The sequence below is a fragment of the Saccostrea cucullata genome, unplaced genomic scaffold, assembly GCF_032062105.1.
Source record: "Saccostrea cucullata isolate Sc308-1 unplaced genomic scaffold, CSIRO_AGI_Scuc_v1 ctg376, whole genome shotgun sequence".
NCBI lineage: Eukaryota > Metazoa > Mollusca > Bivalvia > Ostreida > Ostreidae > Saccostrea > Saccostrea cuccullata.
The window spans coordinates 112,657-138,683 of NW_026933720.1; the positions used below are offsets into that span (position 1 = coordinate 112,657).

Genomic DNA, 26,027 nt, shown 5'->3' on the forward strand with positions numbered 1-26,027 from the left:
AATGGTAACAAAGATGTCCAGCTACTGGAAAGAAAAACATTGATATAATCAGCTGTCAAATCAGCAATATGAAATGGAAGCTGGTCTAAGTGTGGCGACTGTCCTAACTGTATACGAAGAAACATGAGGGCAATTTATTTGGTAAATTTTTGGTCTTGCATAACTTCCTGGATGTTTTTTAGAAAAGATGAGTTAAGGTTTCATGCCGATATATTCATGTAAGGGGATAAAAAGAAGGGGGGAAAAATACATAAGTCTAAGAAAAGAACATCAATGTAATGCCTGCATCCTCATGTAGTGTTCCATTTCGAAAAAAAAAATTAAATAATGATAACAGCAGTGTGAATCAGATTAATATTATAGCCCTTCTGCTTCATGTTGATATTTACAGACACTTTTCAAACACAACAGTTTTAACAGCTATTTATTTGTTAACATCATATGTAAAATTAGTCACAACATAAAAAAGTGTACATTTAAACAAATAACTCAAACAAGAGGCCCACGGGCAGTGGTGTTCAACTACCGTTAAGTATTTTCTCAACAATCTCGCTACACATATTTAATTTTAGCTCACCTGAGTTGAAGGTTAAAGTAAGCTTTTCTGATTAAAATTTGACTTTTGTAATTGAGGTCAGCATTGTCAAGGTCATAAGCTTTTCACATTTCCATATTGTATATTGCAAATTTGTTATGCCAGACTTCATTTTAATTTAATGTTAATTTTTTCAAAGAATAGTTCAGAATTTTAAGGGATATTCCAAAAAACTTAGCTTAATACATGTACCTGTAAATTTGCAATACCGTATATATGTGTTCATTGTAAATCAGTTTTAATGTTGAGTAATGAAAGTTCATTAATTACTGTAGAATTTAGTTAAATCAATACATTACACATGTACAATAATCCATACACATCAGAACATACGAGGATCAGGTTTTTATTTTAATCAGAGCCCTTTACTTGATCAGGTAAAAATTGTGGCCCAAGGGCCTCTTGTTCAGTCCACGGCAAAATATTGTAAAATAAATCACTAGTCCAAGAAAAAGGGATGGAAATGAATGACTCCAAATGTTTGAAAATTGTTTATAAAGTATATGTCAACATCAAAAACAGCAACAATGCTGGATTCATGTAAATGATTGGATAACATACAAAATATGTTCTGGTATTATGCATACATCTGAACATAAAAATAAAACTTCCATGACTTTAGGAATTACTTAATTATTAAAACACTATAAACTTCGGCACTATGATAATGTTAAAAGTATAAAAATTATAATATCATAAAAATCTCAGGCTTTAAAGTGTATGACAGAAAAATAGCTATAAAACACTTTGAAAAAAATATCATGCCTCTTGTACGTACATGCTTTGTATACACACATACACAATCTACATCCAACCAGCCTAGCTGTTCTACACAATGGTCAAGCTAAATTTACAACCCTGAGTTTTGAGACAAAAATATTTTTAAAAAATTGATATTTCCTATTTTGAAAGAGGAAACTATAAACATCTTTTAAAAAAATCAAAGTCATGCAAAAAAAACAGACATAAAAAAACAGATAACAAGTGATTCATTAATAATGCAAATGATATCAAGTTTTAAATGGATATTTGGATGTTTGGCATTTGTGGGAACATTGACAGGACTTACAATTCACAGTCTGCAGTATTTCAGTCACAGTGTATCCATGTTCAAGATACTGAGGTTCAACTGTATATATGTTTATAACCTAAACAGAGGTTTAACAGTTCTGAATTGAGTGAACCTGACATAAAATCATTTATTAAATCGCGAGTGTGCCACCATTACATCAGATCAATTTTAAGTTCTCAGTATCAGTGATATTATTCTCTAGTCTATGTGACATTAGTGAAAATGTTATAAATTATTGTAAGTATATTGAAACATTTCTGTAACCAGTTATTGCTACGAGACAGTGTAATATTAAAACAAGTTTTAAAAAATGTACATTCAAATATTTCATTATTTAATGCCCATTTACTGGTTGTCAAAACTGACCTATCGGTATGCTTACATACACTCAACATTTATCCTGCAGGGAGAGCGAGAGGGCGACTGTAGAGAGTATGGTTGTCGTAGCCGTAGGAACGGTACAAACTGCCCTTGACGGCGACTTCCTCGAGGACCCGCATCATCATGATGGACAGTTTGTGGTCCTCCTGCGTGACCCCCAGGGTGGTGTACATAGACGACAGAGCCCCTACGTAAGCCGTGGTCAGGTTAGCCTCGCGATCCGCCTCCGATATCACACGGATTTTATCAGCCTCAGCTTTACCAGACTCTTTAATCTCATTAGCTGTGGAAACAAAATGTTCTTACTTTATGTTTTTTGCAAAATATAAATATTTTGTTCAAAAATTTATTAAACATATCTCAAAGCACATGCAACAGAGACTAGACATTTATAAATTGTAGTATTTATGAAATAAATTTTCCTGCATACGTATACTTGACTTGCTTGAGGTAGCGTAATTCTGTTACCTTGATTGCGTGCTAGACTAGTATTACGTTCTGTAATTTTGTCTTCAACAGCTTTGTCTTGCTTCAATTGCTCTGTAAACACTTGCTCCTGTGAATAATTTTAAAAAAATCCATTAAAATATCTATGAGGGAAGTCTTTGAATTCAAATACTGATTGCATATCTATGAATTAATCCATTACTATGTAAATTTAAATGCTTTGATATCCATTTACTTTTACAGCTTTGCCTTTTTACCTGGGTGGCTCCCCTCTTACCTGAAGTATAACACTTGTGAGGAACCGCTCCAGCACCTCCTGTGGTATGTCGACCTTTGTGAGTTGGAAGTACACCACGTAGATGTGGTATCCCTGGCTACAGTTGGCGGGTCCCAGACAGGTGGTACAGACTGTGTTGTTAGTACAACTAGTGGGACAACAGTTCGGACAACAGTCACCTGCCAGGGTAAAATACACAATCAGATCACATGGAATCTAATGGCCACCAAAAAGAACTATATACAACAATTGCCATTATCTACCCCTTAAAACCGAACTTTAATTAATTAAGAGGAAAGTTTTAGGGTTTATTAAAACAGTTACTTTCAAAACAAAGAATAGAGGCTCAGCATAATCTATGCACAATTTCTGATCCAACTTTTATAAATACTCACCCTCTAGCCTTTTCTTGAGTTGGTTGTGGAAATACGACTCTAGATAAGCCCGCTGGAATCTGAAGTAGTCCACACTGATACTAACAGCCGAGTTCTTCACTCTGCTCTCTGTGATGGAGCGAATGACAGAATCGTACCCCGTACCAAACTTCCTGTGTAATGTCCCAATCTCTGACTTCCTGTTCAAACAAAATCAACAGCATACCCAATGGAATGTGTGAAATTTTTTTAAATACACTTTACAATACAACAATGGACTTTCAGGTGATTAATATCATAATCTCAATGGGACTGCAAAAACAACTTCCAGACATGCAAAAAGGAGACATTGACATCATAAGTAAAGATTTTAAATATTTGTGGACGATTATGAACATTTTGTATTGAGATCATTAAATGACTTACTTGAGGAAGTACTGCAGATGATACGTAATTTGGATGCTCAGTTTATCAGCAGTGAACACTTCATGTGACTTGGTGATAACGTGAGCGCTGCGTGAAAACCTCAGGAAAGCTGTACTGGGGCCAAGGATATAACAACCAAAATCATATGTTGTCGACCTATCGACCACACCAGTCACTTTGTTGTACTTCAGAGCATACTACAATAACAATGAACTCGCTATAATTAACATATCTACATATCAGGATGCCAGTAGTTTCTGTCTGCAAAGAAATTCAGACTGTAAAATATGTACTACTAACTCAATAAATCTTACAAGTAAATGATGGTGAAATACAGATGATTTTTAAAATGGATGTTCCACAATTATTTTCCACCAGCATTTTTGCAAGCATTAAGATCCATTACGGTAGGTCTTTAGATTTTCGTGATACCTTATTTTCACGAAATAAACATTTCCTCCTTATTAGTGAGACAATAAAAGTTTATTTACACTATAAACATATTATGTTTTATCATAAAAAAAACAGATATCTTCTCTTTTACCCACCTCATGATAATCCAGATATACGAAACTGCTGGGGAACAGACCCAGGAATACAATGGCCGCCACTACTGAAATCGCTATGGCGATGATACATTTACTTTCTCTTGAGGTCCAGTCTCTGTTTCTAAATAGGAACCTCCAGCATCGAGTCAGAAACCTGCCGACTGCTGTACAACAGGAGTTCAGGCGACCCATGCGTTTACACTCAAATTCCTCAGGCTCACTCCTGAAAAAAGATGCACACCATTTCATCAGTATATTATTGTTGACTAAGTCAGCAGTGGTGATATTCTGTAATACAAAATATCTGACAATATATAATTAATATGAGTTGTTTGTAAACCTTTGTTAATCAAACAGAATTGCAGTGAATGCAGAGAATTTTCACATGTTATTTTGATATACTCAAAAGAAATATGTTGTGATACTAAATAATTTTCCAGTCCTTTGTGAGTGACAAATACAAACTCTAACGATACCTGTCTTCAGTGAGTGACCCCTCCTCCATTCTCCTGAGGTGTGTTCTCCTCAGGTCCTTCATTTTGTCCAGTAATGGCTTCCTCAGCTTTGCCTCCTTCTCCTCTGCTCCTTTCTCCTCCACTCCTTTCTCCCCCGGACCCTCCTCTACCTCTGACTTCTCGCCCTCTCCTTTCCCCATCATTGAGGAGATAGGAGGGAGGGATTTCCCCACCAGTGTCGTGTCCTCTCGTAGCTGGTCGGGGAGACTGTCTACAGGCCCCGAGTCTTCTGCGTGGATCTTGTTTTGGGAGGACATCCGCTTTAACAGGAGGGGAGGGAGGGCTCGGGTCTCCTTTGTTTCTGGGGTACAGGAGGGCTCAGCTTCTACATAGGCTGCTGTGGGAATCTGAGGGGGGAGATTTTCCTGATCAGGAAGCTCCTTACCTGGTAATCAGAGTAAAAGAAACATCCTTATCAAGGAGTAACAACAAACCTGAGGTATGTTTTTGTTTTGATTTACCAAAATATGTAACAAGATTGCAATTTTTGTAAAAGCAATTTACTACAATATTGACTTGAACATTTTCAAAGGAAATATCCTGTATTCAGTATTCCACACCCAATGAATCCCAATAGATGTTCACCTGTCATTTCCTCTATGACCTCTCTCTCCCCGATCTTCTTTTTCTTCTTCTTTGATTTTTTCTTGGCTTTCCTCCAGGATGATTCCTCCTCCCCCTCTAACACCCCTACTTCTGTCACCTCATCAGGACTAGTGTCGCGGCGCTTCTTCTTTTTGGACTTTTTACCTGTCTGCTCTGCCTGCTCGTCTAGGACTGAGTACTCCCCGTTTGTTGAAACCAGTGTCAGGGCTCCATTCTCCCCCCTCTGTGACTGATCAGGAGGGGCCTGTAGCTCTACATCAGGGATTTCCCCCGCCTGTCTCTGTACAGCCTCAGCACTCATTTCAGTCATGTCTCTCTCAATGGCTTCTCTTTCAAGGAACTGTCAATAAATGTCAATATTAAGAGTTGTTTATATACAGTTAAAGTATATCACTGAGGGAGTCAGCAAGATTCCAGTTCCCCAAGAGTAAGTCTATTTCCCGAGGCGCTTGCGCCGAGGAAAATAGGCTTGCTCGAGGGGAACTGGAATCTTGCTGACTCCCTCAGTGATATACTTTAACTGTTTTATTATACCGATACAAACAAGACATTTGAAAAAAGTTATATTCAATACTGTATTCTGTAAGAATGCTTAATTCCAACAGAAATAAATAAAAAAATAACAACAAAACAGAATACAGACATGAATAGAATTAAATTTTATCAATAAATCAGTTCATTGTCCGAGTTTTTACCTAGTAAAATGGAAAGTAACATTACGCAATTCTTGAGATCGCCATTTCTGTTGTCGTTTGCTACCAGTAAACTGGTTCTTTTTGATTGATATTGGACCAGTTGACTCGCGATGCATTTTGATTCATTAATGAATATTCATAAGTTTATTCGGAACATTTCTAAGTTTGTCGTAAGTTGAAAGAAAATGCAAAGTGTTCCGAATAGGTGTGTATCAGTTCATCCAAAAAACATACTTTTTTTGCAGGGAATCAGTCTGTTTTGCAGGGAATCGGTTTATTCACGGTGATTTTCAGGAAATCAGCAAAATATATCGATTTACTTTTATATAGTGAAAAATTGGTAGAGGTATAATAATATATCCTAACTCTAAAAGAAAATTCCTCTAAATTAAATCCTCATAATAACAATCTTACCCTCTTCTTTTTTTTCTTTTTCCTGGACTTTTTTGGGGAGTCTTCCCCCTCTGTGGTTCCCATTTCTGTTTCTCCATTCATGTCTTCTGTCCATGTGTGACTGGAGTTATCCGACCTCACCTCAATCCTCAGTGGAACCTTGAAGAATGAATTAGAACAGATTAATAAATTTGATTTCACCTGCTGTCAACTTCTACTAAAATTGCTTTTTAATTAGAGGTACAGTGTACATGCATGTTAATAATACTTTTACTTTCTTTAAATCTAGCTGAAAACCAAATTATATTCTATTGATTAGCAATCGACATATGTACATGTAATTGAAAATAAGAGCTATTTACCATTTCTACTTCATTGGTGGGCTCTGACTTTATTTCACTTTCTTCACCATCTCTCCTCTTTGATCTTCAATAATTAACAATCAACATAACAATAGTCTTCTCTCTGAGCACAAATCTAATAAGATTGTGCCCTGGCCTGTTTCATATCAACATCCTGTAGCTTTAAATTTTTTAAAAATTATTTCTTTGACTAATTAAACTACCCCTTCCTCTTTACATCACCATTACCTGATTGAAACCTTAATCGTGCTTACTTTTTACTCTTTTTCCTTTTTAGTTTACTTTTGTCCCTCCCTAGGAACACAGTTTCTCGGGGCCCTGACGCGTTACCCTCCCCGGCGTGGGTGGGACTTGCATCCTCTGTCAGCTCCTTACTGTCAAAATAAAAAACATCATCTCAATTAAGACTCTAAATAAATATAAATAAAACAAATAGTAACGAATAAAAAACTGTCAAGATAAAAAACATCATCTCAACACTCATATTCACATCAAAATAAATATAGATAAAACAAATATTTCTCAAAAAAAAAAAAGCTTACATGAAAATATTCAAAGCAGTTTTCCATGTATCGTACAAAAATGATAATTAAAAAACATTCAGTTGGTAATCAGGGGAATTTGTAGATTGTAGGTAGAAATACAACTTACAGATCACATTCAGCCATATACACATAGTAAACAGGAGAGTACAGATTATACGTTATGGGTACATTTTCCATAATACATGTATGTAGAAATAAAACTTACAGTCCTTTATATCCCAGGGCCACTGCCTCCTCATATGAAGGTAAATATTCCGCGGGAATCGCTGGCTCAGGGTGAACAAAACTGTCCTCCCTTTGTTCTACAGAATACAGGAGAGAAAGAAAAGCTTATAACAAGGTTTTATTAGATTAGTACCATTAGTAAAAACAAAGTCAAATATAAACTGTTTATGATAAAACTGTATATTTTGTGTGTATGATGAAGTCAAATCCTAAAGTGTATTATAAAATATTTAATGTATATACTGGTACCTTGCCATAAAACTGATCTTTTAAAAATTATGATTTGGAGCTCTTTTACATATATTTCTAACACTTGGGGATAAATCTTACCTTCATATAGCTGTCTGAGGGCATTTCTGTCCACTGGAGCTATTGACAGTGTGTTACTCTGTATTCTGTCGCGGACTTCATCTATATTTCAAATAAATACATTTTAAATGACTAAAACTTCATTTTATTATACTTTCATGTTACATACTAAAATCTGATTGGTTTAGACGGAGTTAACAATCCGTTCTATTTCCCTCAGCCTCAGCAACACACGTGACAAAGTGTAACACAATGGTAATGTCACATGCGTGCAAATCATGCACGTACGGTTCACCATAGAGTTCTCAACACGTCAATTGTGCGTTTGAAAGAAGCCAAATAAACGACGTCAATAAAGCTTGTGTTCAATGTAGCTTACTTGAAAACAACAAACGACAGAAGAAACATGCTTGCAAGTGCAGAAATTGCAAAAATATAGGATTTTCTGAGAATCGGTTAATCTTTTTCGAAGCTTTCTTATGAATAAAATAGAAGTGGGAAGTTTGAAACCTTTTCTAAATGTGAATGTCAAGACGATTGACAATTTTTTTCTGTCATCCTTAATCAATAAGACATTTAGTATAATAAAATAAATGGTGTCTTTTTTGGAGGGTAACAGTTGAAACTGACACCTCAAGGAAAACCATTGTCAATCTCTGCTGACACGTTGGTTGACAATGGTTTTCCTTGGGGTGTCAATTTCAGCTGTTACCCTCCAAAACAGGCACCATTTATATAGTAACACATCCCAAAGGGCATATAATATAACAAGAGGCCCATGGGCCACATCGCTCACCTGAGTAACTTTGGTGATGCAACTCTTTACCAGATTTCCCCTCTCGTTATACCTATTGTGGCCCCCTACCCCCTCCCCTGTCATGATTTTAATACTTCAGAATTTACACAACCCCAGGATGCTTCCACATAAGTTTTAGCTTTCCTGGCCAAGTGCATGGTTCTTGAGAAGAAGATTTTTCCTATATACTGTATTTCTATGTAAAGGTTCATTCTCTATAAGGCCATTTTCCGGCCTACGATAAAACCACTTTAAAATGTAATTTTATATAACTATAATCATTCTAGTTCATCATTTTGATGTTTGTTTTTCAACATCGATCATCTAAGTCACGTGATTTAGAGATAAAAAATGGCTGTCAGTTAAAGAAAAATTGAGGGTAGGTCTATTTAAATCATGTTTTTATTCATGTTTCTGAATGTAAATGATCAAAAATTGTTTATTTATGTCGGAAATACATCAGACCTAAGTACTAAATTCGAAGATTTTTTAAATTTAAGTTTCAAGATATTTTTTATGACAAGAATTCTAATGCATCCATTTTTGGCATATTTTGAACGTAAATCTTTACAAAATTCACACTGTATGGTGCTGAAAAAGTTTGATTTGCAATTTATTGAAAAGTATTATATCATATATAATTATATTGTAATTGTATATCATTTCTATAGATGTGGTACTTATTTTACGCATAAAAAACCATGTTAGAAATGAGGTTTCTAAGTTCCTATTGAACTCTAAAAGTTATGTATCAAATGTTGAAAGCACTGAATGGATTTTGATTGTGATTAAATGAAACTGAAGTTGTAATTAAGAAAAGAAATTCAACAATTGCAAAAAAATAAAGAATTAACAGCATAAGAATGTCAATGCAAGTACATGACTTTCCATATATACATGTAAAAAGTCAATACATATATAACTCAGAGCCGTTGCATTAAAATATACATCTCTAAGTAAAATGAAATAGCGTCGTAAAATGGCTTTGCTTTTATTCAATTACTCGTGCTGCACGATATATTCAATTAGAAATGCCTTCTAAACTTTATGTATTTACATGTATAAAAGTTGAGACCCCCCCCCCCCCCCCCCCCCGCCCCTCATGTGTAACGGCACAGCATAAAATGGATCAGAATTTTAGCAGTTCCTTCAACTATGCATATGGACCCTTAGGGTTTGATGCTCCTTTCCCGTTCTTGAAACCTGTAGGTTAAATTCAGTCTCTTTCCCAGTGCAGCGTCAAAAACTTGTTTAACACGGACAGTGACAGTTCCCTACCTAAGTCTTTAGCATTTAAAGTAAATGTCATCGGTCTTTTGGATACTATCTTTCTTTCTTTTTTTTTTTTTTTTTACAAAAAAGGGTCCCGTCCTGCGTTGGGCGTTGATTATTATTGCAACTATGCATTAAACACTTGATCTTAATTGGATGATTTCTTTATATGGTTAAAAAATCCTTAAATGGGGTAAAGCAACATTCATTTATCAATCACATAATACATTTAGGAATCCCCCTGCACTTTACTAGTTTATTTTCTAAGACAGGACTAATGTTATCGTAACATATGTCGATGATATCAAACAAGTGTGATGAAAAGATTAAGTCCTCTCAATATTAAGACCCAGTTAACAAAATATGGATCACGTGATACTCGTACGGAAGTGTCCATATAAAAATTTTGTGTTCCCCCATAGGAAGAAAGTCTATAATACAAATAATAAATGCATGTTGCCACTTCAACAAAGATTAATTGCTTTCATCATTTCTAGAACATATACAGTACTCATAAGGAAATACAAAGAATATTTGCAGAACTCATAACGAAGTTCAAAGAAGTAGCATATATAGTTATACTAAACTATCATTATAAATATAAAAGATAACTCATATTCACACCTTATATTCTATAAAAAGTTCTTATTTCTTAATTTTTATTAAACATTTCAAGGAAACGTCTCCACTTGTAATTTCATGACATCCAGTCTTCTCAGTCCTTTGATTTTCAGATTTTTAAGTAAAAAGTTCACTTTTTTTTAGTAAATATGCATGGCTGATATAAACCTTAGTAAATTAACAGAAAATTGAAATGTAACGAAAAGTTTATAAAAAGAAATAATCTACATAAGCTGATATCCTTCATTGTGAGTAGTTAGCTTTTTCTGCAAATATCGTAAAAATGAAGTGAAAAGTTTTTTTTAGATGTCATAACCACCTTTAACCAAATTCATAATTTGGTAGTCACTTTTTATGTTTATTAGAAATTTACATGCAAATTTTGGTGTTGGTTAAAGGTGGTTATGACATGCTTAGGAGTTATCAAACACAGCCACCCTCTTGTGTTTTCCCATTACTCTAATGCTAATACGGACCGATAGTACCCTACTTTGTGACCCTATATCATTAAAAATACTATTGTATCATTAACCAACCAATATTTATCATTAAATTGGAACACAAGTCTAGTGATTCATGCAATTTTTAAGGGAAAAAATACTATCTGAAAATTTGAAGTCATTGTAGGCCGCAAAACGGCCTTATAGAGAATGATCCTTTGGATTCCCTATTGTGGCCCCGCCCTACCTCTGGGGGGTCATGATTTTTATAATTTAGAATATTTACATTTGCCAATGTCTTCCCTTGTATGACAATACAAAAAAAAAATGAAATTCAATTTTCGATGACATGCAGTCGGTCACATGATCTGACTTTCTTGCGTATGGAAAGCAAACTGCACGAGACATTTGGAAATTCTTGACTGTGACGTAATATGACGTCGTATTTATACGTTATATTGCATTCAATAACAAACTCTAAATACGACATTTTATCTTTGTAATGTGAATAGAAATAAAAATTTAAATATAAGAAATAAAATATCATTTTTAGAGTGTCAATGGGATATGACATGAAGTCGGTACGTGATCAAATCTACTATAAAACGCCCTTCGGGCATTATAGAATTTGATCACGTGACCGACTTCATGTCATATCCCAATGACACTCTAAAAATGATAGTTTATTTCTTAAATCAACACTAACCAAAGATGCTTCCACATAAGTTTTAGCTTTCCTGGCCCATTGGTTCTTGAGAAGAAGATTTTAAAAGATTTTTCCTGTATATTTCAATGTAAAACTTGGATTCCCTATTTAGGCCCCACCCTACCCTCGGGGGTCATGATTTTAAAAATTTAAAATCTACACTACCCCAGGATGCTCCCACATAAGTTTCAGCTTTTCCACCTAGTGGTTCTTGAGAAGAAGATTTTTTAATGATTAACCCCATTTTTGATTTTTCTTGATTGTCTCCCCTTGTAAGGGAAATTGGTCCTTCATTTTAAAAATTTAAACTTCCCTTCACCCAAGGATGCTTTGTACTAAGTTTGGTTAAAACTGGCCCAGCAGTTCTTGAGAAGAAGTTGAAAATGTCACACCGTGAGACGGATGGATGACGGATATTGGGTGATCAGAAAAGCTCACTTGAGCTTTCAGCTCAGGTGAACTTAAAATATATCATATACACAAAGGGAAATGTTCAGAAACTTATTTATGAATTTTCTTCATAGTTCTTAGTAGAAGTTTGGAGGAACAGCAAAGTTAATTTTTCATTTTTACTTAATATAAGGGACACAACCCATGTACATTGTATGGGAATTCAAACCCCTCAAACAAGTAAAATAAGTTTAAGCATTTTTTAATTCTCACCATTTCCACCTGTTTTGTGACCAGCTGGATCAGCCATTGCTTGGCTTTAGCTACAAATGTGTCAGTTATGTGTCTCCATTTTCTACAAAAAGTAATTCAGCTGTGACAATTTGAGTGCAAATTAGTTAAAACTCAGGATCTGTCAAACAAATTAAACAGCAATTAAAATTGTGCATAGATTTATTTTAGTTCAGAGGAATATAACTTTCACAGTGCTTTTAAATTCAAACATATCAGTAGTTCTTTTTTTCATGAAATTAAAAATACAGTCAAACTTCGTTATCTCGAACCTGAAGGGACTGAGAAAAAACTTCGAGACATCTAAGGATTCGAGATATCAAAGGTTATTTAATAAATACTTAAAGAATATTATGTGGTTGGGGCTTCCAAATCACTTCCACATATCCATGGTACTCAAGATATCTGGGTTTGAGATACCAAAGTTCAACTGTATATTGAAAGTGTTCGCAATCCTCAATTCCAGTACATCAAAATTGAATATAATTGTGATGAAAAATGTGTCAATTTTTGTGCTATTACTGAAATTCATCATGAGGACCATCTTTAATAAAATTTGTTTGCCCTCTCCCTAATCTCAGCCAGATCTTGAAGCCAAGGGACTAAAAATTTTGGTCTGCTGTCCCTGGAAAATTTTTAGTCCCTCCAACATCTCGCTGAGATTACCCTCTCAAGACCCACCACTAAAAGGATTGGGTCGGAGGGTAGGTAGTATACCCCCCCATCCCACAATTTTCAGCGTCAATGCTGAATTTTCTAAATTATTAAAATTGAAAGAATTTAATTTGCATCATGACGTAAGAAAATTTCGATACCAAAAAATTGTTTATGGAGTTTTAAAAAAAGGTTTGAAACAGGTAATTAATTTATCTTGTAAGTAGGAAGAAGGGAACTGAACATTAAAGATGGTCCAGGCCATGTTATGTTATGTTCATAATGTCTACTCTACCCCATTTACTCCGTGTTGTGTCACCATCTGACATCTCTGAAACTATATATGTTTCACTGAAAAATTATTTATGCACAAGATGTTCATCGTCGCAAACCACGGTCAAAATGTATCCTCTCCCATTCTGGCAGTGGTTGAATGAGAATAGAATTTTTTGTAGCTCATTAAAATATTGGTAAAGCATATAGTTGGATGATGAACTATGTCGCGACCTTTCACTATCCAATCGCATTATACAAAATATTTCTTGTATACTTATGATGTCAAATGTTGATTTCAATTGCAATGGAAACAAATATTGTCATTGACTGAATATGATGTCTCAATAGAGAGGCGTAAATATTCAATATTACGACACTTTTCTGTGATCAGAGCAGCCGTGGGTAGAAGCACACTGAGGCACCTGAATTTTTTTCAGTAAGTCGCTAAATTAGCCAAATATCGAAAAAATCTACTCCCTCTATATAATAAATGTATTTATAGCGAGCGCAGCGAGCTCAATAGACTAACGTGTAAGAACAGAGGGAATTCGGATTGAAATCAGCCAAATTTCTCTGTGCAACAAAATTCCTGCACTACCCAATGTCCTTTGCGCGAATATTGCCGAATAAATAAATAAATAATAACGTAGTGCATATATGTATTTATATATATGTTTTTCGACAAAAATTGCACTATATAGAAGGGGGTAAGCTCCGACGAGCTTTGTGACGTCGTATGACGTCAAAGCTAGTCGAGATATTCGTGCGGCTTGACGTTCGAAGTGGCTGATCTCAAGTGTTTTTGATGGTACAACTGCGCTCGCCCCAACGGTCACACCGTAAAACATATTATATAGAGGGGGTAGAATCTTTCAATATTTGGCTAATTTAGCGACTTATTGATAAAAATTCAGGTGTCTGTGGTAGGAGAGACTCAGGACCGTGGCTTGAGATGATGCAAGATGTTCTAAGTACACATAACTGTATTGTAGCCCTTTACCACAGGAATCGGCAAATTTATTTACAATTAAACTGTTAAAGGGAAAATGAAAATCGGGTCCTGCCAGTGAGTTTTGCAAGTGTAAGAAGCAATTAAAGCAAGAGGTCACTTGGCAGGAAAAACTCATTGGTAAGATAACTTATTTCTTGAGTAAAAATGTGACATTCAGCCAATGTATCTATACAATGTGTCAAAATACAGCCATTTTCTCACCTGTCACTGTCTATTTACGTCGGTTGACAGGTTCGCCAGAAAGACGGATTGTTTTTGTTTTAGATACAAGCGCCAAACATTTTCCAAACGCTTGAATGACTAATTGTTAACTTTAAAACTTATTGGGACAAATTAATTTATTCCGAAATTGTCCCGAACCTAAAAAGTAAATGAAATGAATTCAACATTTTCTTAAAATTAGCATTTTTGCTTGAATAAAATTTTTCACGATCTCAAAACATTAAATCTAGCAATAACAGGCAATTTTTAAAAAAATTTTGAAACCACACTTGTTTTACATTAAAAGGAAGGTCATCTTTACAAGGATTTCAATGGTGTAAAGGTTATTTAATTTTTCAAAAAAGATATAAGTATTTGAAATTCGTAGCATTTGTTTGTGTAGCCAATTTTTCGGTTATAAAGAAAATAATAATAACACTTGAAGAAATGTAAATTGATATATAACAATTTTAAGTAAAGCATTTACTGCTGCATTTTAGTGAAATCAAATGCAAAATCTATTAAACTTTTTGTTTTCAAGCCCCTGATTCCAGATCATTTTTCAGTTTATAAGTATAAATTGTAGGACAAATACCTTAATGTTATACCAGATAGGGAAACCAGGCACTTAGTAAGATAGAACATGAGTACTTTTAATGAAGTACACATCAGCAAAGAAATTTAGATTTTGTTTACATAATGGATTTTAAATTATTATATAAATATGTTGTTATAAAAATGTATTATCAAATATTGCAAAATAATATTGTTAGAATATTTTTATTTCTTTTTTGTTGAAACAATTTGATTAAAATATAAATCTAATATTTAAAGAACACTTCAAAAGTATTAGCATTCATTGTTTTTATTTTGAGCAATTCAAATTTTAAAATAATGCTAATCTAGCTGTACGATATACTGGTGCATGTGTATAAATCTGATAAAAAAAATTCCTGAAAAAGAAATTCCAAGTATGAAACATTCCCTTAATCTGTTCAATCACTTGATATTCTGTTATAAAAATTGTTTAAAAGAAATATATGAATTTATAAAAATGAAAACATATAGATCTATTATAATAATTATAATTATCCATACATTACACCAATTACTGCAAATGGTATCCTAAAGTTGCAGAATGCAATGATACTAATCAAAGTTCATAGATCTGATTCATTAAAATCATGCATTTTATTTACTTTATTATCTTTTTTTAGCATTGTAAGAATATAACAGCTTGAGATTGACATTGATCAACAAATATACAACTTAGAAATAATGCCTCCTCAGAATCTCCGATGTTGGCGGGAATTTGTGCCCCTGTTAAAAATGTCGACGTTTTTGTCAAGCATAATAAATTATTGCGCTCCTATGCGCAACGATTTATTTTAAGAAACTATATACCAAATGAAAGAAAAATGATTTCTCCTTCTGTTTATTGCTGTCAAAGTATTGTCAAAACGGCAAATTAACGAAAGAAAAAGTTGAACACGATATGTCATCTACTTTCGCTTTAAATTTCTATTTATGGGACTTGATCTACGTACCCAAGATGTTTTTAGAAATCTCTATCTTTCAGCCTTCATAAAACATTCATATGACTGTCTAATATCACGTGCTTAAGCATTATAATGCCTATTTATAACATCAGGGTTTTCTCACATAATGGCCGCCATTACGTCTTTGTTATCTATATAACCGTGCGAGTATCTCGTGTTATGCATTTTTTACGCCCTTTTGTCAGGAATCGATGTATGTATTATCCAAAATGGTCTTTTAACTTTTAATCTGAGTCAAGAAATTAAAGTATGCACAGAGATTTAAGCTGTTAATTCACTTATAAACATGACCTATTTAGCATGGAGCAGAATAGGAAAGTGCCATAACTCGCGCATGCCTGTCATTGCTATTAAATCTAGCCATCAACTTTTCATTAGTGAATAAAATTTAACATAAATGTATTTCATTGTGCAAAACGTCTTTAGGGCCTTCAGTTTCTGTCAGACATCTTAATGAATTTTTCATATTATTAATTATGATACATGTACAGATAGACGGATTGTTTTTGTAGATGTAGATGAAATACAGTATACGAAAATATATCAATTAAAGTCTGGTGCAAGTGAAATAACTGTCGAAAACTTTCAATTTCAATCTATTTTAGCCCAATGTAGAACAAAACCTTTTATTATACCTCATTATAAATATTCTAAACAACGTCTTATCTGATTGGTTCTAAGTTATCACGTGATAGGGCCGTAAAACTTCATATTTCCGGGCCGTCGGCACGCTTTTCATCATATAGCTATGACGTCACAGCCTACTCCACTGCGTCACAAAACTGATGACAATGTGTTGAACAAAGGGTTTTATAGTAACTTTACGTAAAAAATGAAAGTGAATTTGAGAGCGGTGCCGAATTTGAAAGTTTATGTTTATTTCAAAGGTTTTGTTTGTTTCGGTATAATAAACAATCTTTTGAATTTTTAGGAAACTGAAGAAAGAATTCAGCCAAGTATTCCCCCCAATCCCTCGGGGAAGAGATTCTGAATAAGTCTTTATATTTCCCTCACTATCATGCAATAAATGTATAATGTTCACCTATAGAAAGTCATGTGAATTCACCAAGTGAGCTTAAACCCCCCCCCCCATTTTTTTTTTTACATGCAAACAGAAATCTAGGAATTATTCAGTAAGTAAATAATAAAATACTATAAAGCGCTGACGATTATTTAACTTTCATAAGTTTTTTGCCCCCCCCCCCCCCCCCCCCCCCCAATGTAGGAGCTAAGCAAACCAATGATAAGAAAGTGGACTGCGGACTGACGGAGTTAACACTAATTAAATCCGAACATTTCATAGAAAGACTTTAAGTTCCCGGGTATCTTACTGCGACTGGAAAATAGTAAAACAGTTTCCCGAGGCCATAGTGCAATGATGTTTTAATTCCCTGGCATGCATACATAACAAACTAGACAGTGATTCCTTATATTTCTGTTTCAGTGTGAAAAAATATTTTAAATGTAATTTTTTTAAAGTTTTCTAATAGATTTAAATTAAATTGAGATTGAAACTTCCGAACATTTTCTCCTACACTGTCCCTATTTCAATGATCTCAGAGATAGATTTATCTATACTCTTCCGTATTACATAAACAATATATTATTATTTGGTGAACAAAATCTTTCATTGGCAGATAATGTTCTGATCTTTAAATCTGTCCAAAAATTTATTGTAGCTACAAAAAGATTCATGTGATCAGTTTTCCCCATAGTAAATATTCACTACTCCATCTCTCTTGGGTATGTTACATCCTGTCAACTGCATGTAAATCATTTTTTTCTCTTCACTATATCCCCAATCTTTTATTGTTATATTTCCCAAAATAGTATTTATATTTGTAACTGCACCTGTAGTTATTCATTAATTATCTTCTACTTTATGTCAAACTTTCTTTTGTTTGTTTTTTTTCTTCACATACATATTGTACATCAATAATTCCACGTATAATTAGAACGTGTTTCATTTGTGTAATTTAACATGATTTCATATTCAATATGTATGTCAATCTCAAATATAATACAGCTCAAAACCGTGTTATATAACTATCTAATAATTCTGTCATCTTTATCATTAATAATTAGGAAACGGAAAATAAGTTTTTAAATGTAATCCTTTTTTTTTTACTTCTTGCCTGTATTTCTTGCTAGTCATGTTCAAATAAAATATGGTTTAAACTAAATTACACGAGGCCTCCCATGTTAATTTCAATAGTTCCCACCCACTGACGTCAGATATAAAGAAAGTCGCACGAGATTTACATGCATATTAAGCTTAGCAGCTCCTGTGCTAGGCCTATCGCTTTGCGAAATTTACATTCCGATCGAATGGTCAAGAAATCAACTCACCTTAACTTTCAAAGAGTTATAATCACAGAGAAAAACAAACAGAAATGGAAATAAATACGAGGGTTGATCCAAAAATAATGTCACAACTTCGATAAAATTGCTGCTAGTCGACGTAAATTAACGAAATTATACACGATCGAAGCTATACATATTACAAATAAGTCCTGAAAAATTCAAATTAAAATGATTTATACTTTTCAAAATATCGAATTATATACAAAGTGCAATTATGGTAGTCGCCGCAGCTAAATAACATCATGTGCTGGATTCGCGCCGTCATCACTTATAATCGCTTCCCCTTCCTTTCATTAAAATATTAGAGATTCACGAACACATTTACATAATTTATGTTTCACATAATTATATATTATAGGCACCCATTGTACATTCACTCTATACATAATTTAGTTCTCTGCAATATTTTTTTTGAACAGTACCATGAAACAAACTTAAAGTTTCTCATATCGCTCTAACGGTCTCACCGTCTCTGTTTTTGGACAACGTCAGACACCATTGAACATTTGCGTCCGAACTCTTTTTATTCGGTCTTTTAGTCCTCAGCTGATCATTCAGTGACCCATGATCCGCTATAATAGCTAAAACCACCTATAAATAAGTCTCTAATTTACATTCTATCCTCTGTGTGTTTGATTAATCATCGTAACTGTTTTTACCGGCGATTTCCCGATTTTAAAGCAAAAACGCATTACAGATCGTTCCAGCGGTTTCTCTCCATTTTGACATTTCTTTTGTTTAATACAGCAAATTAAAACAACAATGTTTATGATCAAAAAGCAATGACGTCATTTTATTTTCATCTTCAGACTGGAAAATGTCGTAAAATTTTGTTTATTAAAATATTGGGCGATTAAACGTTTTTTTAGATACTTTTTAACGTGTTTGTCTTTTTTCATTCTAACAATTTACACTTTAAAACGTGACGTTTAGTTGTGACGCGGCGACACCCCTTATGTTTACTATTTTAAACGTCTATAAAATTAATTCATGTAAACATTATTAAAGGAAATTTTCAACTTTGATTAGTTTTATTTTTTTGCATCTTTTGGTATATTACATTTGATAATCTGACGTCAAATATTAAAGATATTGACACAGTGATATTATTTTTGGGTCAACCCTCGTACGTGTTCGGGCTGATACGTGTTTGAATTGTAAGTAATACTGATCGATATGAATGAATTCACGTTAAATAGGCAGACGTTAACAATAAACATGGATGCATTTATGTTTATATTGTTCATGTTTGCCTATTAGAAGTGTGTTATTTAGTTTTTATCTTCTCTTCAAAGAGTTTCGAGAATTTTACCGCAAGAAGGAACTTGAAATATCAAAATGGCCGACGATGGATGACCTTCACGGTGCCATGACAGGACTTCTCCAGGTTTGGTCAGTTTATCACTTGAATGCAGATGACGTCATTGCTGGTGTCATTTTTGGTGCTCCATCAACACCGTTGTCAACAGATGATATACTTCTTCTGGCTGAGCATGCGCGGAAACTGGAGTTTTACACAAAAGAAATTGCTCTTCGCCAAGAGTTCATGAAACGTCTTCAACTGGAAGAAAAAGAGCATTTAAAACATACTTTAAAGTTGGCAAAAGCTTATCACAATGTGAGTTCATCAAAATCATTTTACGGTCTAAGAATTTTTAACTAAATGCATACCTGTATACTGTATTTCCTTTTTAAAAAAGAATTAATGGTAACAATTTTTTAAACATTACATTTAGAACAAGATGTCAAACACAGCAATGAAACTTTTATCGCCTCTTCTACTGACAGGTTCGTAATCCAATTAATATGAATTATAATCAAGCGCATAGATCTAATGAAATTGGAATACGTTTTGAAAATCTTCTTTTGACTGAAAAATAGTATTGTTTGAAATAATTTTTTGTATTAAAATAATTTCAGCACACGGCAAAGTAAAACCACTTCTGATTAAATATGGACAAGCAGCAAAAAATCAAATTACACCGACAGGAGAAGTCAACGAAGAAAGACAGATTGCTTCTGAGTCCGACCCACTTTGTCGAGGAATCACCAAGGTCGACATTTGTTTTCAATACTCAATGCAATGTTAAAAGGTTAAATGTATAATGATGTTTGATAAATATGTATTTAGGAATATATTTTTTAAAAAGTACTTCTAACTTGTCTTAGTATGCTGGTATTTTCTGAAGATGAGGTATATCACCTGTTCTGTTTGATTAGTTTGGGTCTATTTAAAAAAAAAAGAATATGACCTCTCATTTGTTTATACTTTTTTACTCACACTCCTTGGTTGGGACGGTATAATTGAAATATATAAATCTTTAGATATTTATAGAAAATTTAAAAAAAAAACTATATAAATCTTTACAGACACCCAAAGAACGTTCAGAACTGCACTGCACTTTAAGAACTAAAATCCCGTATTACTTAGTCAAAGAAGAGGTCCTTCATGTTCACCCGAGAGTGTCGCTTTTTCACGAGGTCTTATCCGAGGACGATATCAAAACTTTGAAAAGATACACAGCTCAACAGGTGAGAAAAAATGAATTGAGACCAAATGATATTTATAACCGATAAAAAGTTACTAATAATATTTTCAATATTTTTTAACGAATTCCTTCATATGTAATTTAAAAATGATAATTATAAATTATTTCCTCTCTTTCTATTTAGGTCAGTAAACCCTCTCCAGCTGAGACTGAATTCGTCGACCTTGCAATGACTATGTATGTATTTGTCATATATTAGAATTAATCAACCACAGAATACAGTAATTTCATTTATCTAATACAGTGTATGTAACACATACAATGTATATGCTTTTCTTGTGCTCCATTTCAGATATCAGTTAAATGAGAAAAAATTTAGGAGGTTGTCTGACAAGTTAAGCAGGAGGATGTCCCTAATAACTGGATTGGGTACTCACTTAAAGACCTCCCAATCAGATGTCGAGGACTTTCAGGTATACAAGTGAACTGATTAACAACAGCCCTAAATACTAAGTAATGTTTTTTTTACACTGACTGAGGTCTTTTATACAAATGAAAGTTCTTAATTGAATTCTGAATTGTCTACAAAACAATCTGATTAACTCAGATTTGAAGAGAAGCACGCGGTGGGTTCGACAGGTAGAGCAGCAAGGGAAGATTTATTGTTAATGGCACCTGATCCCACCTCTGATTTTCAATGTTTTGAAGTTGCTATATTTTAGCATGATCACATACCATCTTTCCAATTGATGTACCATTATACGATGAAATTATTTACTTTAAAAAAGCCCATTTTAAATTAAAATATTGGGCAGGGAAAAGAAAACAAATTGTGTAGAATTGTATATATGTATTTACGTAAATAATTTGATAAAGGGGAAATGAAAAACTCATGGATATCATTTGTAAAAAAGATTTTTGATAGATGTGGTTTATCAAATATACACGAGGAATATTTTTATAACTGCTACACTCAAACAAAGATTAAAAAGGTCAATATATAAGTGGAATAGTGAAGTTCAAGAATCTCAAAAAGTTTAAATTATAGAATTTTTTAAAATCAATTTTTAGTGCGAGAAATATTTAACACTGTTATCATATAAATTTAGAAAAACTTTCGTTAAATTTAGAACCACAAATCACCACCTTCCAATTGAAACAGGTAGAAGGAATGGTTATTGGTACTCAAAGAAATGAAGATTTTGTAGCTTATACAGTAGTAACCAGATAGATGAATATCATTATATATATAATTTAAGAATGTAATGCTTTAAACCACTGAGGAAAGTTTATTTGAACCAAAAAATCCAAATATTATCAAGTTTTGTGAAGTCATGTGCCAAAATGATGCTGATTCCTTGAAAAAAAATTATGTACATTTATTTCTAAAATTAATAGTATTGTCTGTTCTCCTTAGTTATCACCTTCTGCTTGACCCACTGTATTATATGTATATATGTTTTATATGTTTCTGTACCTCGTGTACCATTTACATGGTTTTGAGTAAATAAGTTGAGTTGAATTATCTTTAAATGTACAATATATGTTTATCACCTTAAAAAAATGAATGCATTCTGCTTCAAATGGGTGTTACAGTTGGATAGGGTCTTAGCAAAGGCATTAATGTGATAAAGCTTAGAGTTAATGCAGAATTAAGAATGAAGAAGATAACAATTGTATGATATTTTAATTCAACTGGAAATAATTCTCTTTGGTACAGAGATGTATTAGCACATGTAATATATTTTTGGGGGCTTTGAAATGTCCATATATATTAGTTATACGAGTCTAATTTTCTTCGCCTTCTTCCACGTTTCTCTCTATAAAGGTAGTCAATTACGGAGCGAGCGGTCAATTTCCTCTACACAGCGACTGTAGGGTACGTAACATACACTGATTCCCTCTTTAATCTGATTTTGAAGTGTAAAATATCAATCGTTTAATATCTATACTTTCCCCATATGTTGCTTTTTATAATCTGAAGACTTGGTTATTTCTTATTATTCAGTCTGAGGCACTATGGACGAGCACAGACGACAACCAGCTCCCTCTGTCTCCCTATGTCAGATATTCAGGTGACAACATAGCTACCTGGATCTACTTCGTAAGTCAGATTTTTTACACTCAATATTTATCAAATTTTAACATACGTGTGACAATTCTGGACCAGGAATTAGTCCCTTATTTCTTTCTGTGGTCCAAGAAAAATTGGAAGGTTAAATAAAATTTTAACATTTCATTTTTGTAATTTTACAGATGAGTGATGTTGGTGAAGGTGGTGCTACAATAATGCCAAATCTGAAAGTCCGAGTAACCCCTGTTAAAGTAAGTGGATACATGTATATCATATATATTTCTAGAAGATCACGATTATTAATTATCCCTTATATACATACCTGTAGCACTTAGTAAAATAGCATTAAAAATCAGGGTTTAAAACTCTTACAGTAAGTTTTAATTATTATCATATTTCATAAATATAATTATGTAACTTAGATAAATTCCTTTCTTTCAAAATGACTCTGCACAAGCTTGAAAAATAACTGGGTTGAATTGAAGAACTAAATTATAATTATAATTTTCAGAATGTACGACATATTCAAATCAAGATTTTTTTGTAAATAATTCCAAAATTTAAATATGGAAATAACTATAAGTATTCAAGCTAAGTTCATTCAAACAATACAGATTGGAAGCAGAGCAATCAGGAGCCTCCAGAAACATCAGAAGCGGGATCAGATGCTATGGATGAGTGAGCATCCCCTGTTGACCGAACACACCCACCCGGTGCTCTTTGTCATGACATGCTCGTGTGTGGTGGTTAGCATGGGTTGCTCACTTCTTGAAGGCACCTGATTCCATCCTTGATGTTTTAGATGTCAGTGTTAGCTAAACTCCTTAATTGTATTGTTTTAATGGACTTTTGAGCTTGAATACCGCTCTTTATTCACTTCTATATAAAAGAGCTGTTATAGTGCCATGAAAACAAAGACTGAGAAGTTTAAAGTAATAAAAATGTGAACATGAACTTCACACATTAGACAACATTGCTTTTATGATGCTTTTATGATGCTCGAATTTTTATTTTTATACATGTTCATCAATCTTATTCTGTGGCACATATCAGAACAATATATGGTAGGAAGTTAAGAGAATTGTTTTATACGTTGACTCGATATATGCCAGAGAACTTGAAATAAAGCATAATAAAAGTGTCATGTATGAAAATTTTAACGAACAGGATGTTAATAAATACTCAAATTACTAAGTTACGTAAATTACGTAAAATTACAATTAAAAACTACAGTATGACAAGACTCTCACAAACCTGTTTCATATTTAGATAGTTTACTGTTTATGATTATCCAAAACCATAACTTTATGAAAAACGTGATGACTTCAAATTTTCTATCGCAGCGGCTAACTTTCCTTACTTATGTAGCAATATACTCTTTATAACCTGCATATGAGGTTGATGTCTTCTAATTGTACCCAAAAGCATGAAACACATTCGAACATTTTCTAAAATGAGACAAGCTAAATTGGCAACATGTTGATAAACAGGGAATTCACGAGTCTCCTTTAAAGTCACCATTTTGCAAGTTTTTTGGTCAATGCAATGACATTTTCATCTTATACAACTTAATCATGAAGTCGAATGCCGACTGTTGTAATAATGTAATTGTTAAGTCATTATTTACGCCCTGATTTGTCTAGGGATTTTTCCGTATTCCGGATCAGGAACACATGACGGGTGTGACCAGTCAATAGAGATGTTTACTCCTCCAAGGCACCTGATCCCAGCTCTGATTTTTTGGAGACCAATCTTGGCTCTGCTACCAATTTAAATAGCTTCAATGGACGTTTGCGCTTGATTATTGTACTTAATCTCCATATTTCATTCAGTAACGTATTTGTAGGGATCAGCTTTATTTTTTTACAATTACACACCCGACGGAAACTGTGATTTACTCACTCAATATGGCACGTGTCCGGTGGCGCTAGGCACGCGGTGGGGTAAGTTTGATTGATTGATTGGTTGTTATTTCTTACTTAACATCGATTTTGTAGTATTTCAACCATATTTCAGTGGAATAAATTGTTCGAGAGTCCTTATTTATCAGATTTAATGATTAGTTCTACTATAGGGATTAGTTTCTTCTGTGAATATCTAGCTTTAATTATCAGAACTTTATTTACCATGCTGGGATTTTGAATCATATCATATCAAATGTGTATTGTATTTGTGAACAATAATATTTATTTGCAGATGCTGTAAAATTAATAAAACAAGGCGGACAAATTTTCCGAAGATTGTGTGACATTTCAAATGATGAATAAACTTTCGCATACTAACATTGTGCGTAAGAAGTGTTGCTTGTCTCATTGTTGTTTACTTTGGTTACTGTAGTAGTATATTTGTAATATATGGCTAACAACACATTTCTGTAAAATATGTGCTTTAGTGCCCATAAAGAATTAAAAAAATTAAATAGTATTTTACAAAATATGGGAAACTTAGTTTTAGAAATTGTAATTTAATAAAATGTGGAGCACGTAGTTCAATTAGAATAGGTCGGTATATATGGTTGTCTATTTCTTTTTGCGAGTCATACATGATATTATAAGGTATAGCAGAATTGTTTTATAACTTTTTACTATGTATTATTTATTTATTTATTGTTGTTATTTATTTATCTAAAATATGTGGTTGAATTATATTCGACAATTGCAATATTTCGATTTTTGAAGTGTAATTTTAAATCATTAAATGACATATGTTAATATAATAATCTCTGCAAGATATGCATGGAGACTTAAGACAATTATTAATGAGTACATTATAAAATGTCATTTTAATATTATTGAATAAATTTCTATGAATTCCTCTATAGAATATTCGTGTTCTTTGTTTTCGTCTCCAGATACAAGAAAGATCCCTCTTGCCTCCAATATTTCTCCGAAGCTCTAAACATGCTAAAGTTTGACTTAAAATTAGACCTTTTCCTCTATGGTTATCCTCAGTGTCCCCACCTATAAAATACAAGTTTAATTCGTTTTCCGTCACTTTCATGTTAATTATCAATTTTATCTATTTGTATAAATTCTATTTGTACCTGTACAATTTTTTGCTACCATGCAGTTGTGTTCACTTTAGTTTTGATGGAGAAACTCCGATATCTTTA

The 26,027-nt window shown here is 33.3% G+C and overlaps 2 protein-coding genes across 4 annotated transcripts; one reads left to right on the forward strand and one right to left on the reverse strand.

The window, feature by feature from the left end:
- Positions 1-407: 407 nt before the first annotated feature.
- On the reverse strand, positions 408-19,739 carry LOC134239056 (uncharacterized). 3 transcript variants are annotated; one of them, XM_062721201.1, is made up of 16 exons: positions 14,430-14,530; positions 13,236-13,271; positions 12,269-12,350; positions 7,792-7,872; positions 7,442-7,538; positions 6,946-7,065; positions 6,692-6,755; positions 6,351-6,488; positions 5,221-5,581; positions 4,597-5,020; positions 4,121-4,343; positions 3,573-3,769; positions 3,168-3,346; positions 2,773-2,951; positions 2,517-2,604; positions 408-2,331 (listed from the first exon to the last, which is right to left on the reverse strand). In XM_062721201.1, exons 3-16 carry the CDS (start codon positions 12,303-12,305, stop codon positions 2,063-2,065), a joined length of 2,457 nt encoding a protein of 818 aa, XP_062577185.1. In that variant the 5' UTR covers positions 12,306-12,350; positions 13,236-13,271; positions 14,430-14,530; the 3' UTR covers positions 408-2,062. The 3 variants fall into 3 exon arrangements, with proteins under 3 accessions (XP_062577185.1, XP_062577186.1, XP_062577184.1); XM_062721202.1 differs by lacking the exons at positions 13,236-13,271; positions 14,430-14,530 and adding an exon at positions 19,665-19,739; XM_062721200.1 differs by lacking the exon at positions 13,236-13,271.
- Positions 19,650-25,516, forward strand: LOC134239058 (prolyl 4-hydroxylase subunit alpha-1-like). The gene is made up of 11 exons (XM_062721204.1): positions 19,650-19,970; positions 20,089-20,140; positions 20,273-20,406; positions 20,723-20,884; positions 21,026-21,078; positions 21,194-21,314; positions 22,670-22,720; positions 22,850-22,945; positions 23,098-23,166; positions 24,762-24,858; positions 25,112-25,516. The coding sequence occupies exons 1-11, from the start codon at positions 19,701-19,703 to the stop codon at positions 25,180-25,182; spliced, it is 1,176 nt and encodes a 391-aa protein (XP_062577188.1). The 5' UTR covers positions 19,650-19,700; the 3' UTR covers positions 25,183-25,516.
- Positions 25,517-26,027: the final 511 nt, after the last annotated feature.